This window comes from Aquila chrysaetos, chromosome 5 (assembly GCF_900496995.4).
Source record: "Aquila chrysaetos chrysaetos chromosome 5, bAquChr1.4, whole genome shotgun sequence".
Lineage (NCBI taxonomy): Eukaryota > Metazoa > Chordata > Aves > Accipitriformes > Accipitridae > Aquila > Aquila chrysaetos.
Window position 1 is genome coordinate 49566756 of NC_044008.1, and position 13617 is coordinate 49580372.

Here is a 13617-nt window from a genome sequence, read left to right on the forward strand (position 1 = left end):
TCTGAATGCTCTCCCCTCTCTACTGCCAGCAAATATACCAGTGAGCGCTGGCTGACTCAGAGTTTGCAGTTTCAGAGTTCTACAGCTACAAAGCTTTTATTGTAATCATTCGCTCCTTCTCTGTAATTAACCAAACTCTGTCAGCCTGGCCTTTTTGGCAGATGAAAACACATGAGGAAGCTCAGTGTTCGACATGGCTTTATTCTTCAGGATGATTTAAGTTGAAATGTGCAAATGACATACATATATGATTTCTAAGTCAAATAGATAATAACACTTGTCACAAATTTGCCATTATTTTATAACAGCACCCACATACACTCCACAGCATAAAACACACAGGGCACACTGGTGAAATTGTATGCTCCACTCATTTCATCCTAAATTATTCTTATGTGTTGCAAACAGCCATTTGAATAAGCCTTCCTCCCATTCTTCCCTGCCATCATCCCCACCAGCATGTCTAACAAATCAAGGTTATCAAGGTAACGCTTTTAGCCAGAACTGCTATAGTTTGAATTACATTAGGTGATCTTACCATTTCCTCCTGCAGTCATGCCAGTTCCACTGCTGCACAGAGCCTGATATTCAGCTGGAAAAAAATTAAAATACTTACTGGAATATTCATTCTTAGCTCATTGCTTTCAGCATCATCATTTGCAATATGCCAAGTAATTGTTTGAATGAAATAATATGCCTTTCAATTATTCTAAAAACATTAATAGCCTCAGCGCTCTGAACCTATAAAACATTTTAGCAGATTCAGGGTCTGCATCTGCTCATGAAGACGGATGAGTAAAAACTTCACGTGGTGAACTGAGGCATTTAGGAACAGACATAAACTTCATGCTGGCCCTCCTACACAAATGAACCGTAACATATTCACAGCAAGATTCTCCAGAACTCATATGTCCAAGCCCTTGCTCAAGGTGCACATCCAAAGTGACGAGGAAACAGAAAAAGTTTTCCTATAAATCTAGCCCATATTTAACTCCATTTAGCAGGAGTGTCTTCAGGAGTCCATAGCAGATCAAGGATCTCTTATCCTTAAAAAAATAATAAAACATGTATCAAGGTCTCTCAAATGTCTCAATTACTGCTCTGTTCAAGTTCTTCTTTTGAGTTCAGAACAATTAACAGAATAAACTGACAGCCAGATCAGCATTAATTGTTGCCGTATAGGTCAGCATTTTCCAATACATTTGCACTTTAATAACAGCCCAAATAATTACACTGCTAAAATTAATAAATATTAAAAATATTTATGGAATTAGCGGTCTTCTCTTTAAGGAAAATCACAGGCAACACATCTCCCAATATTATCACAACCAGATTATGCAGTTTAATATGTACCCCTGCTTGAATCAAATAATTACTGCCACTGTATGTGAAAACAGACCGGCTCTGGACATGCATCAGCAAAACTTTCAGTCTAGAACGGCAGGAACTTCTGCAAAGAGCTTCTGAGGAGCGCAAAGAGACAAATGTCTTCCTTTCAGGAATTTTTTTCAGTCTCTCCAATACAATGCTCTTCTCTAAGAATTCTTCTCCTTCCCTCCCCCACTGAAAGCCCAAAGAACTGCTACATTTCACCCTATATGAGATCGCACTTTTTTAACAATTTAAGAGGTGGGCAAAATAACACAGGAAAAATAGCTTCCACGTACGTAAATGTTCTGCTAAAGTAATTGAAATACAAAACAGAAGTCAATGATACAGAGTCCAACATTTACAAAAGATTTCAACTCTACTGTACAATAAGAAGGGCTCACTGATATCAGCAGAGGCTGCTGGAAAGGCTCCTTCCTATTCTGCTAACATTTCCTTGGTGTTTTGCTATTGTAAACAACAGAGCATGTTATAAAATGGTGGTCAGCAAGTTCCAGCTGAAGAGCTCACATCAGCTCAACCAGCCTGATTTGTTCCAACTGATTTTGTCTCCCTAATGCTTTTCACAAAGCTATCAGTTAAAACCAAGATTTAAAAAATAAATCTAAAATTATTTTTGCCTACAAAGCAGATACCATGTTAGCATGAGATGCTTTTGAACTACATATCGAATGGCATATTTTGTTTATATGCAACAACAAATTTGCTGAGTGAAAAGAATCACTCAGCAAAGTTGGGCTTCAAACTAGCTCCCTGCAGTCAGTCGCCTCCATGAAACCAGGGTCTCTAACTGGCTTCATGACAAGGACCATGTCAGCATAGTCATCTTGGAAGAAGTGCTTTCCTAAAAGCAGATTCTGCCCATGAGAATGATTAGGATTGCTTTCTTGCCGGAAAGAAGTTATGTTCCAGAAAACTTTGCTTGGTGGGGATTTTGGTGAGAGACTCAAGTATTCTCAACCACTTAATTGAACATTTGGTTTTGCATTGACTATCCAAAAGGTAGTTACTGTCTAAACAATTTCAGATCACTTGAAGGATACAGAATTCTGCCAGCAAACATCTGACTGACAGGTGTACGTAAGAATTTGAATATATGAATTATTCAAGATGTTTCCATGAGTAACTTGAGTTCAAAATTGTATTTTTTGTTATCCACATCTATCAAAATAGAGTTTGTTGTTTGAAAATCTGTTTCAATGCATGTAACGACTCTGGACCCAGATACTGGCATTTACTGTTGCCTCAAATAATTATCTCCTGTACTCTACCAACATGCAAAATAGCAGATTGCTCAAAATATGTACCATGTTATACGACAATTTAACCCTCCTGATTTAGGGTGCAACTTTAATACAAAACTTTATTTTACGTTTCTAAAAATAGTTTATCAACGTAAAACTTAGATTAGAGTATGTGCCAGTAAATATGCCATACCTGAATTTTGTGCTGGGCAGGGCTGACAAGGCTCCCCAAAGGCATAGTCAGTGCTGGCACAACAGCACTCCGATTTTGTAACTGCACCGGTTAATGGTCTCACACATTGTCCTCTCTTGTAGCCACCATAGCATGTACTTCGCATATGTGTATCTGAGGAAAGAAATCTCTCTTAATCCTGCCATAGCCAACTATACTGCCATAAGTATTAAATGTAGCTCGGGTGTCATAAACACTGTAAAAGAGCTGTCAAAACAAAACATCTTTCACCATTTCCCTATGCTTTTCACCCACCTATACCCTCACTCTACTCAGGACAGGAAATTCGTCTTCCTCATGCTCTTAAGAGTTCAGACGTACAAACCAGTTACTGCATTTAATGACTTAACATGCATTAGTGAACTACTAGGGGAACAATCAACACTTAACCTTGAATTAGCAAGAAGCCACAGGGAAAAGAGACAAAGTCTCTGCCATGTGACAGGGACATTACTCGTAACTGCCTCCCAGTGGCAGGATCTCAGAGGTAGAACCAAGTATACCTCAAAACTCCCAAAAAAACACAGTACTGTGTACTTTATTCTCAGAGTTTGATTTTAACACGAAGTATTTTCTCTCCCCCTCCCGACCTTGTTAGCTGTCTCTGATTCATCAAAGCTAAAATCAGCACTGGTGCAACACCCTGAATTAAGCCCACTAAGGCCACACTAAAGCTTTTGTTTTCATTTTATACCTGAAGAAAGGTGGAATGAGAGAAAAAGAAAAACTTGCATAAGGAAAAGATCGCAAAATACGCTGCCATTAAAAAAAAAAAAAAAAAAAAATCTTTCTTTGCTTGTAAAAAACAAAGAAGTCAGTAATGCTATTCCAGTGCACAAGATTTAAAATGTTTATCTTTTCAGGTCCAGGGGTGGCATTCCTCACTTTTTAAAAACTGGCCCATAATGGCTGTCAGACACATTAGAATTTTCAAATCAAAAACTTCAAACATCTTTCACTTGTAGAGAAAGTGGAAAAATTGATATGTCCCACTTTACAAAGAAGTGAAAGAGTAATTAAATCCTTAAGCTTAGTGACAAATGAAGAATTTTACATTGACAGAAATGGGGCAAATTCTCACCTACTCAAAACTGATACTGCACTACTCGCCTCCAACAGTGCTATGCTGTATAGTCTACCTGACCTTGTGATTTGGCCCACACATTTTTTCTCTTTAAATGCAAAGGAAAAGAAAAAAGAGCAAAATGGGCTATTACAGTATATACCCCAGAGCTATTAGTATCCACTATAACTACCACCCACCAATCCATGAAAAAATGGTTCATTCTACATTCAAACTTGATCTGTCCATCAGTCTAGCATTAATGCCTTAACATTGGTTAATTGTGACTTGCCACACATTAAACTTGTCTTACCAACACACACGCGTCCGTCCAGTCCTACTGCAAGGCCAGGGAAGCATTCACATCTGAAAGAGCCATCAGTGTTCACACAGCGTCCGTTCATGCATATTCCAGCTGTCTCACACTCATCGATGTCTGTTGGAGAACAGAATGAGCTTTATTAGAAATTAAATTACATAGTGTTCAATGCCTGGCTGAAACTTGCATTTGTGCAGCTTATTTTCAATGTATCCTATAAAAAAATATCAAGTGTAAATGGAAACTAGTTCAAGTAAAGGTTTTATTAGGAATAATGATAAATTCATTCTGTGAAATGGAAGAAGAAAATGCAAAATTCAGGAGAAATAAACAGAACACAACAATCTCGCGCTCTCCTTGGAGAGCGAAAAGGGACTACATTTTCCTAACTTGTTCCCAAGAAGTACGTATTCTGATTTAAGGGTCATTCAGGCAAAAACATAATCGGAGGAAGGAGGAAACTGTGACTGCTAAGACAAAGGATGTCTGTAGTGTGTAACAGGGCATTCCCTTGCTGTGTTAACAGTTAGTTAATGCTGTAAGATATCAGTCCAGATAGCAAATGGAATCTTTCACCCCCGCTAGGAGGTGGCTTCACAGGACCACCAAAGAATTTCCCTTCCTCCTGCTCCAGGTCCAGGTTCAGTTTTTGGAAGCATGTCTGAATCTCCACAGTCAGACCCTGCCCCACACGTAGTGTCTCTCTGGTGATCTGCATGACAATTGGCTTTTCCTATCAGATGCTCATTACAGCCCATTTTATAAACTTTCAATGGACAGACTGCACTTCAGTCTTGAAAGGAATTTGTTAATGATTTGAGCCCTAAGCAACTGCTGAGCACAAGTTACCATCTTTGCCCAACAATAGTACATTGAACAATAAGGCCCTTAGCAATGAAATACAAGAATGAAGCCCTACAATATTAGACTACCACAAAGGGATCTTAAATTAGCAAAAAAATTATATAGGCTGCATATCCTGTTAATAGTAAGATCATTCTCTAGACACAGAGACCATGCCATTATTTTATAAGTGATTAAGAAAAGGAGTGTTTAAAATATTGTTTGGAAGTATGTATAACCTTTATAAAATAATCACTTCATAACAATTCTCCATAATATATACAAGAGACAGCGTGTGTGACAATTTCCTTTTTTCTGACCTTAAAAGGGCAAATTGAGAGTGAAACACCTCTGTGTTTTACTTAGCTTGTGTTGTTTGGCATAAAACATGGCTTGTATGATCCAAGATTCCTTTTTCAAACTGCATTTTAAAATAGAAGTTATATTTAAAGTATATGGGCTCAATTCATTTCTGCTTCATCCTGCAAACTTTTGTTCTGTTTCAGACAAATCTTAAATGCTTTTCCCACTTTAAATTTAGTCCTTACTCAGTGTAAGTAAAAACAGTTGAGACTTCAAAATGCGCCCATACTATTTAACAGTGTAGATAGTTATTTTGTTAGACAACACTGAACTCCTTTGACAGATAAAAGTTCTTCTAAAAGAAAAAAAAAAAAAAAATTAACTTTTTTTTTTAAGGTTACTTACAGAAACAGAAATGCAAAGTTACTTTTTTTCCTTTTCCTGTAGTTCATTTTTAAAAAAGATTTTGTAAGCTAGTAAGCGGTGAAACGTGCAATCCATTTTCTTTCGCACCAGTTTACAAATGTGTTGAAAATACTGTTATAGATGTTTTACGGAAAGGTGAAGTGGGTCACTTAGAATTGCACAGATCAGCTGAAAACCTGGCTCCAGTAAAGATGGGGTAAAAAGCCTCTGCTTTTAGCAGGGCTGAGATTCCACCCCACAAATCAACTGCACACGCAGGCATAAAGTCCAAATTTCTAACCTCGACAAGGCTCCGCTGCCTTCTGTGGTAAAAGTCGCCATCTGGACAACTTCAAAAATACTCGCTTTTCTGACTTTTGCCAGAATACCTCAACCTGGTTCTGGAAAACCAACTAATGGACTTATTCTCCATGTCCAATGAGTTTTTGCCTTTTCTGCTTAGCTTGCTCAGTAGTGCCAGCTGGGCACACTAAGTCCTCTAATTTTAACCAGGAAAAATTTACTCATACTACTAAACTGCCACTTTCAGTTGCCTTGCAATAGCTTTCAATTTGGTGAATTTCTGTTTGGTCTAAAGACAAAACAATGTACAGAACAGAAATAATGCTTTAAACCTCTGCTTGCCTGATGTAAGTATTTCTGAAAAATCATCAGCAAATCATCAGCGAAAGAAGCTAATGGTGAATAAGTTTACTATGTCTTGTATTACAGGGAATACACAAGACTACGGTGTAACATTCTTTTTTGGCGTGTTACTTCATAAAGCCCGAGTGGAATTTTTTACCAGACAGCCAAGCACATGCCCTATACTTATACTTAAATTCCAGTTTTATGGAACTAAGTGTCAATTACAGTATCCCCAATTTTGGGTTAGAAATTCTTCTTACTAGTTCAAAATTCAGCTTAGAGTGCATCAAATGAGATGTTTATAGGAGCAATGTGTTGCACACTGCAATTCTTATAATCCTTTGTTGATCCCCTAAAGAGTTTGGCATAAACACATGTTCAATTCCATATTAAAATTGCTCAGGCAGGTAGCCAATTTGCTGCAGAAATGTCATTTTGTGCATACACAAATTCCCAATATACATGAGCACTGACTGCATGTGCAAGCATGAGGTTAGAGTTTAAGCTTGTGTAAGATCTTAATGCATTCACTTCACAAACAAATTCAGGATATGCAGTGGGAACAATGAGTGTTTCAAAGGCTAACCATTCTGTAGGACAGAAGTTATTTACTCTGTACATGTGGTGTGTACAGAAAGGACTCAATAAGGATAAGCATTGAAATGTACAGGAAAAGACATTATTAAAGATCACTCTTTTAAACTTTTAATAACATGACTGGAGACATTTACCAGAGAGTTGTGCTCTCTGTAGCCACTACATTCCTGGGAATTATTTCATAATACTTTGGGCAAGTGGAAGAAAGGAGACAAATATGAAGTTGGGAAAAAGTGTAATTTGGGTGTCAAGGTCTCAAAATCTGGTTTGATTTTGACCCAATAGCAATTTTAACACGTAATGAATGTTTCCATGCTCATTCATAGAGAACAAGGCTTACTGTAAGTGTTGAAAAGCAGTGGGAGAAATCCTTCATATTACTATAAGATCTGTTCCAACTTTCAGTAGGATCAGTTGAGTTGCCTGCAATTTTGGATAATTTTCAAATATTCTTCCTTTGATGCACAGAAGTAACATTTCTCTAGGGCCAGAAACCCCTTTTTGGCTGTATCCATACTCCTGTTTAGCCAGGAGGCATGTAACAGAGGCTGTGAAGTTGAGTATCATTGGTTTTTAAGTAGTCTGAAGCAATTTACATACCATCTTCTTGGATGGCATTTCAGTGCACAGACTGATGTTAAAAAAAAAAAAAAAAAAAGAAAGAAAGAAAGAAAAAATACCAAAAGATGCTCAAGGCAAAAATCAAGACGAGCATTTGGGCTGAGCTTGCATCAGTGAGTCACATCCCTGCTAACGACACAGAGAGCAGCCAGTGGTCTTTGGGAACACGACTGGCTGATGTGCCAAGGCCTGATGGGCATTGAGTTCTTCCCTGCCAAGTCAGAGACCAAGTCCTGCTGCCATCCCACACAAAAACCAGCTGGAAAATAAGCTTTAGCAAAGCACAGACATACACCTACCACTCGGAAAACAGGTAAGAATGGAAATAAAGCTGACTGCTCTAAGTGTGTGAAGGCTGCAGCCAACACAGCCAGTAGCTGTAAAGCTAAGGAAACACTTGTATGGATCGGCGCATTTGTTCATTTGAGAAACTAAAGACCAATTCATTCTCCCAATCAAAACAACCCTATTACAAAGCAAGAATGGGGTCATCTCTCATTAGAAATACATGATTCCCGCACCTGAAGGCTGGGTAGCACTGTCCTGCATACCTAGTGCAAAAGTTATCAAATGCAAGAGAAGTTCCGGATGTTTTACCAGATTTATTGGCCTGGTTTGGATCTAAAGTCTAAGTCTAGACACCACGCAGTTCAGATGCAAGACTGCTACAGTGTTCAAGAAGCAACAGGATCCAAATTATTTCACCTTTCCTGTCACTAACTCTCAAACCCAAATTATTTATTCAAACATTTATTTTTGTTATTGGTCCACAACATGATGCTGCTGTGTAATCTAGTGTGACCTTTTTTTAAATTTGCCAAAGTGTAAGCAAGCACTTCTTCTGCCTTGATTCCAAGAGCTAAAAGATTTAAAATTTTTCAAAAGAAAATCTGTAAGTAACTTGGCCCAGCACTTGTTTATTCCTTATTCCGACTTCTGCTTTGTGCCTGTAAAACTTGCTGAAACATGAAGATTTCTACACACAAAACTTCCAGTTCCTGACAGGACTGAACAGAAACTCTGATGACATAACTAGCAAGCAGAACTCTGCAGTGTCTCCCACAGGGGGTATTGCTGAGCTAGTGCAGCAAATGGAAAAGACAATCTTGCTGTGGTGCTCATGTCTGCATCTTGGTCACATGGGGTGCTGGGCACTCCTCGGAGATGCTGAATTGACTAGGAACACCCAGGCAGGAATGGGAGAGAAATCCAAAGAAGGCAATGAGCCAGGATGTTTGGGTGGCCAAGGGCAGAAAACTTTAAAAGGCCAAACAAAAAGTGAGATATACTAAAGCCAAACTGCAGAAGACCTCATAGGCAAAAAAACCTGGAGTTTAACTAGGTCAGATCACAGACTCCTCGATCAAAAAATATTTTCAACTCACTGGTTAGGGTGGTTGCTCATCACTGTGGAGAAGACTAAGTACTGTCTTGCACAGTGACAAATCATTCTAGCTGATTAAAAAAGCGTATCTGACGAGAACTCTGCCCAGTATTTCTTGTCCCCAAGGATCACTATAAGGAAATAAGGCGATTCTTGAAGCTACTAGAGGCACATAACTCACAAGCTTTGGGAACCCGTAATTTAGTGTGCTCACCTCTGCAATAGCGTCCATCAGATGCTAACTGGAACCCTGGTTTACAAATGCATTTAAAACTGCCATCTTCATTGATGCACATCCCATTGAGGCACATGTTCCTTATGCTGCATTCATCCATATCTGAAAAGGTACATAATAGACATAATGCTCATAATGTTTAAGTAAAAGAACTCTTACTACTTATATCCAAAAGATAAACCTTAATTTCTTTCTTAGTTGTCAGAGGTATATGATAATCAGAAACATATGATGGGACATACTGCACCATCCTAGAGGATGTGTCAAAGCAATGACTTTGGTTTTTTATAATGAATCATTAACATATAAAGGTAGGCATCCAAAAAGAGCAAAGAGAATGAAAAACAGATGAGAATTGGACAGCTTAAGAACTGCCAGTTGGTAAAAACTGTAAAAAAGTGAGAAAGTTATGTAATTGAAGAGGGTTTGCAGTCCTGATGTACATAGAAGCTAGGTCAGAAACAGCCTCCTATTTGGAATGGTAAACACAACTTTATGTTACTAAGAACACCTGAAAGGGGAGGAGCGGGCATTTGTGTTTGGAGTGAAAACTTTTGTAACCTCCATTGGATGAGTCTAAGGTTTATAATGTGGGAGAATTCCCAGCACTGTGCTCAAGAATACATTCTGTGGGCACTTTCACCATCAACTTCGTTTTAAAATAAAACCTACCCCTTCCCTGGATTCAGCATGACAGATCACACAGGAGGGAACTTACTAATCATAGCTTCATATTAGCATTATTCACCCTCTGACCTAATGGCATAGCATGAATGATTCAAAAAGGAAAAGGTGGAGGTCCCAGACACTGCTATTCTGAATGCTGCACAGTTACTTACACAATGACAAAAACCAATAGATAAGTACAGAGAATTCTGTGCTTGATTTGAGTAACCTTTTATATCCTCTTAGTCTTTATTTCATCCTGGCACAAATGAAATCAGTTTTGGACATTACATCCAAAAAAATTAGCACTATTTACCAGTTTCACCTGAAGGACTATACACAGTTACATTAAGTTATGGCACAATGCCATGGTCTTTACTGATTAGTGTGTGTGCACATGTATTCCTAAGAACAAAACTCAGTGCATTACAATGCCAGAGATGAAACTGTTTCATAAGTGGATGCAACAGACATTCTGGCAACATATGCAATGGAATTAAAAATGTTTTACCAGACTGCCGATGTCCTGGTTCTTATTACTATTAGCACATGGTATTTGGTGGGAAAGGAAGAAATCAGAATCAAGTTTTTTTCCAAAATACGTTAATTTCCAAATATATTTGGTCAATATAGTTCCATAATAAGATATTTAAAAAGCAGCTTGTAGTGTTAAACTGTATCTAAAAAAGAGTCAGGAAAAACAGAGTCTTAAAATGTCTGTCTCTACCAAGGATTAACAGAATCACTACTAGCACATAAAATCACTGGATTGTAATGACATTACAATATATTCAGAATCGTGCTATTTTCCTTAATATTGCAGCTGTCTTGGACAGAAATTACACTTCTAGACATGGTGTGTTTTCTTTTTACTTACAGGCTAAGTCAGACAAAAATAATTTATGATTTAAAAAAAAAAAAATCGTGTATCTATCCCAACCAGGAATTTTGGCATTAAGTCTTTGAGCTGAATCACTGAGATAATATTCTGCCAAAAATGTTTCTAAGAACAGTGCTCGAAATTCCTTTAACGTATGAATAGATCATTGGGAACCCTCCCAAGGACCTTGGGAAGCATGATAAAGAACATTCTTCTTTTTCCCCCCTTTACTAAAGGTCTGGGAGGTAGGAACACATCAATTATGTTTACAAATTTTTCTTAAAACAGTTTTTATGGGTCAGACCAGACTGCATCTACATAAAACACATTGCTAGTCACCCAGTAAGATCTCATAAAGCATGCTGTTAAACACACAGTAAAATCAGGCAGCATGTGACTTGTGCTCCGTTTTAAAATGTACCACTCCCATCAAAGAAACTGCATTTTGCGATAGTGGTATGTGCTATTTCTCCTGCTGGACAGACATCCTGTTGAGGATTGCCAAGCCAAGGCTCCAGAACTGGCTGCAAAAGACAGTTTACTTGCCCTCCCAGATACAGCAAAAGGTATTTAGAAATTTGATTCCAGTTCCTTCCCCCCCCCCCCCCCCCCCAGGTCCTTTTCTTTTTGATTGACATGAATAACCTCTTGCAACTGTAATTACTGATATGGAATAAGTTCAGAAAAGTCTTACCTTCACAGTTTTTCCCATCAGCTGCCACTTGAAAGCCAGCATTACACACACAGTGAAAACTGCCATCTGTATTTATGCATCGTCCGTTATTACAGATACGACCATTCTGTAAACATTCGTCAATGTCTGAAAGCCAATTGAAAACAAAAATAACATTTTGGGGTTTTTCTTTTTTATATTCAAGAGGAATTTTTCCCATTTCCCCTTCCCCTAGGTTTTTAACCCTACATGGAAACTATATTCACCTGAGAAATGATATATTTTGATTTCCACAACCAAACGTTATGGGGGTGGAAAATGTTCATCAGCTTGAAATTTCAAGTTGCTGTGGAAGAATTTCAGTGAACATTACTCTGCAGCTTGCTTAAGCAAGAATCAGACCCTTTGAATTGTTTTTTTGCATTTTTGTTCATCATGAAAATATTTTTACTTAAGTTTAACTTACCAATAGCTAACTACTGAAGGAAAGACAGGGGAAGCTTGTTTTTTGCTGTTGCTTTGTAAGATAACAGGAAAGTTCGAGACTTTCCCACCTCAGAAGATATTTCTCCTGCTTATTTTATATTTGAAACATCAGCTCTTCATTTCCCTCTCTCTGCAGGAGGTGCTTGGCAAGTGCTTTGGAGGACCTGAATAGTGATATCACACAAGGCTGGCAGCTCTCCCTCTCCTCCAAACGAGGGGAGAGGAGATGCTGAGACAGACTGTCTAGACATTTTTCAGATTGCTCAGTGTTCTCCATCAAGGCCTGGACCATCTCCCAGAGATTCCTGCACACAGGGGACTCTGCTCAGAGAGATCTCAATCAGCCCATGCAGACCTATCTATCGTGCAACAATGCTGCCTTCCCAAATATCCTGGGGGTGCCCTTCCCCAGGCCCTCTCCACAGAAGTGCATTGCTGTGCTTCAGGAAGAAGCAGAGCACAGGGTGTCCTCCCAAATGCCCCTGCTCTCTAGACACCTACCTAAGGGGGAACTGATGCCTCTCAAAATCGTGAGCCTATATTTGCCTTCCTAGCAGCATGGTGGTTCTGCGAAGCTGCTAAGAAATCCCCGAAAATAACTGTTTTGCAAGCAAGCGACCAGGCCAGCAGAGACAAGAGCTGCTTGAGTGACAGGTCAGTGCAGTGGCAGCCTGCAGACCTCTTGACTTCCAGCAAAAGCGTACAGGCTTGATAACCCTCCCCTCATTTGACAAACAAGCATCAGCGATCAGCAATGCATAAAACTGAGTTTCTCTCTGCTCAGTCCCTTTCCCCCCATTTTTGTGGCACTCAGTTGTACCTGAGCCTGGTTTCAGCTACTCCACCAGCTTTCTTCCTTAGGACAGGCAGAAATGCTACAGCATCTCAAGATTTTTCTGGCCTTTTACTTTTTAAAAGAGTTCATTAGGATTTGTACTTTTATGCATCTGATGCCCTCTAAATCATGGTGCAGAAAATTAACACAGAATCTCATTGTTCTTTACATATACACAGCTGACTGGAGACCCACCACTAGTTTATGTTACATTTCTAATTCTCAAACTATGAAATAACATTGTGGATTATTTTTTCTCCCCCCCCCCCCCCGCCTCAGAGAAACTTGCAAAAATCAAAGCTCCCCTCTCACTGAAATGTCCATAATTGTTGCCATCTCCATGGAAGCTCTGGCCTCCACCTCGCAGAAACGTCAGGTAGATTATAGTAAGCACTTAGCTATTGAAGCTTTGACTCCCATACATTCATAGCTAATCATCTAAATTTTTGCCTTTTTTTGAGGTCCATTTTACATCCCCTCTTTTGCAATTGAAAAGCATTTCTTGTTTTGATCACTAATCATAATTTTACAACCTTATTCATCTATGTCTCCAATTAACATATTCATTCAGCCAAATGCCTACTAAAATTATAAGGAATCCTAATAACGGTTGAATCAGTAGCTTGCGATACAGACTGCAAAGTTTAATCAGTCACCTATCAGACTCATCATGCAGAAAAAAACCCTCCCCTGGAACCTCAGAGCAAGGAATAGATAAACATCTGGTCATTATGGAGACTTCATTTTTCAAGAATGGACGTAAGGAATACATTTGCAAAACCGTATCGGCACAG

At 38.8% G+C, this 13617-nt stretch overlaps 1 protein-coding gene across 2 annotated transcripts in view; it reads right to left on the bottom strand.

Annotated features, from left to right (window-relative positions):
* FBN1 (fibrillin 1) overlaps positions 1–13617 on the bottom strand; it is a 158934-nt gene that overhangs the window by 69783 nt on the left and 75534 nt on the right. For both annotated transcript variants that reach the window (XM_030014786.2, XM_030014785.2), the window contains exons 14-18: positions 11524–11649; positions 9263–9385; positions 4242–4364; positions 2827–2979; positions 539–592 (exon numbers count right to left, since the gene is read on the bottom strand). In XM_030014786.2, the coding sequence (XP_029870646.1) occupies positions 539–592; positions 2827–2979; positions 4242–4364; positions 9263–9385; positions 11524–11649 (579 nt within the window). The remainder of the gene's footprint in view (positions 1–538; positions 593–2826; positions 2980–4241; positions 4365–9262; positions 9386–11523; positions 11650–13617) is intronic.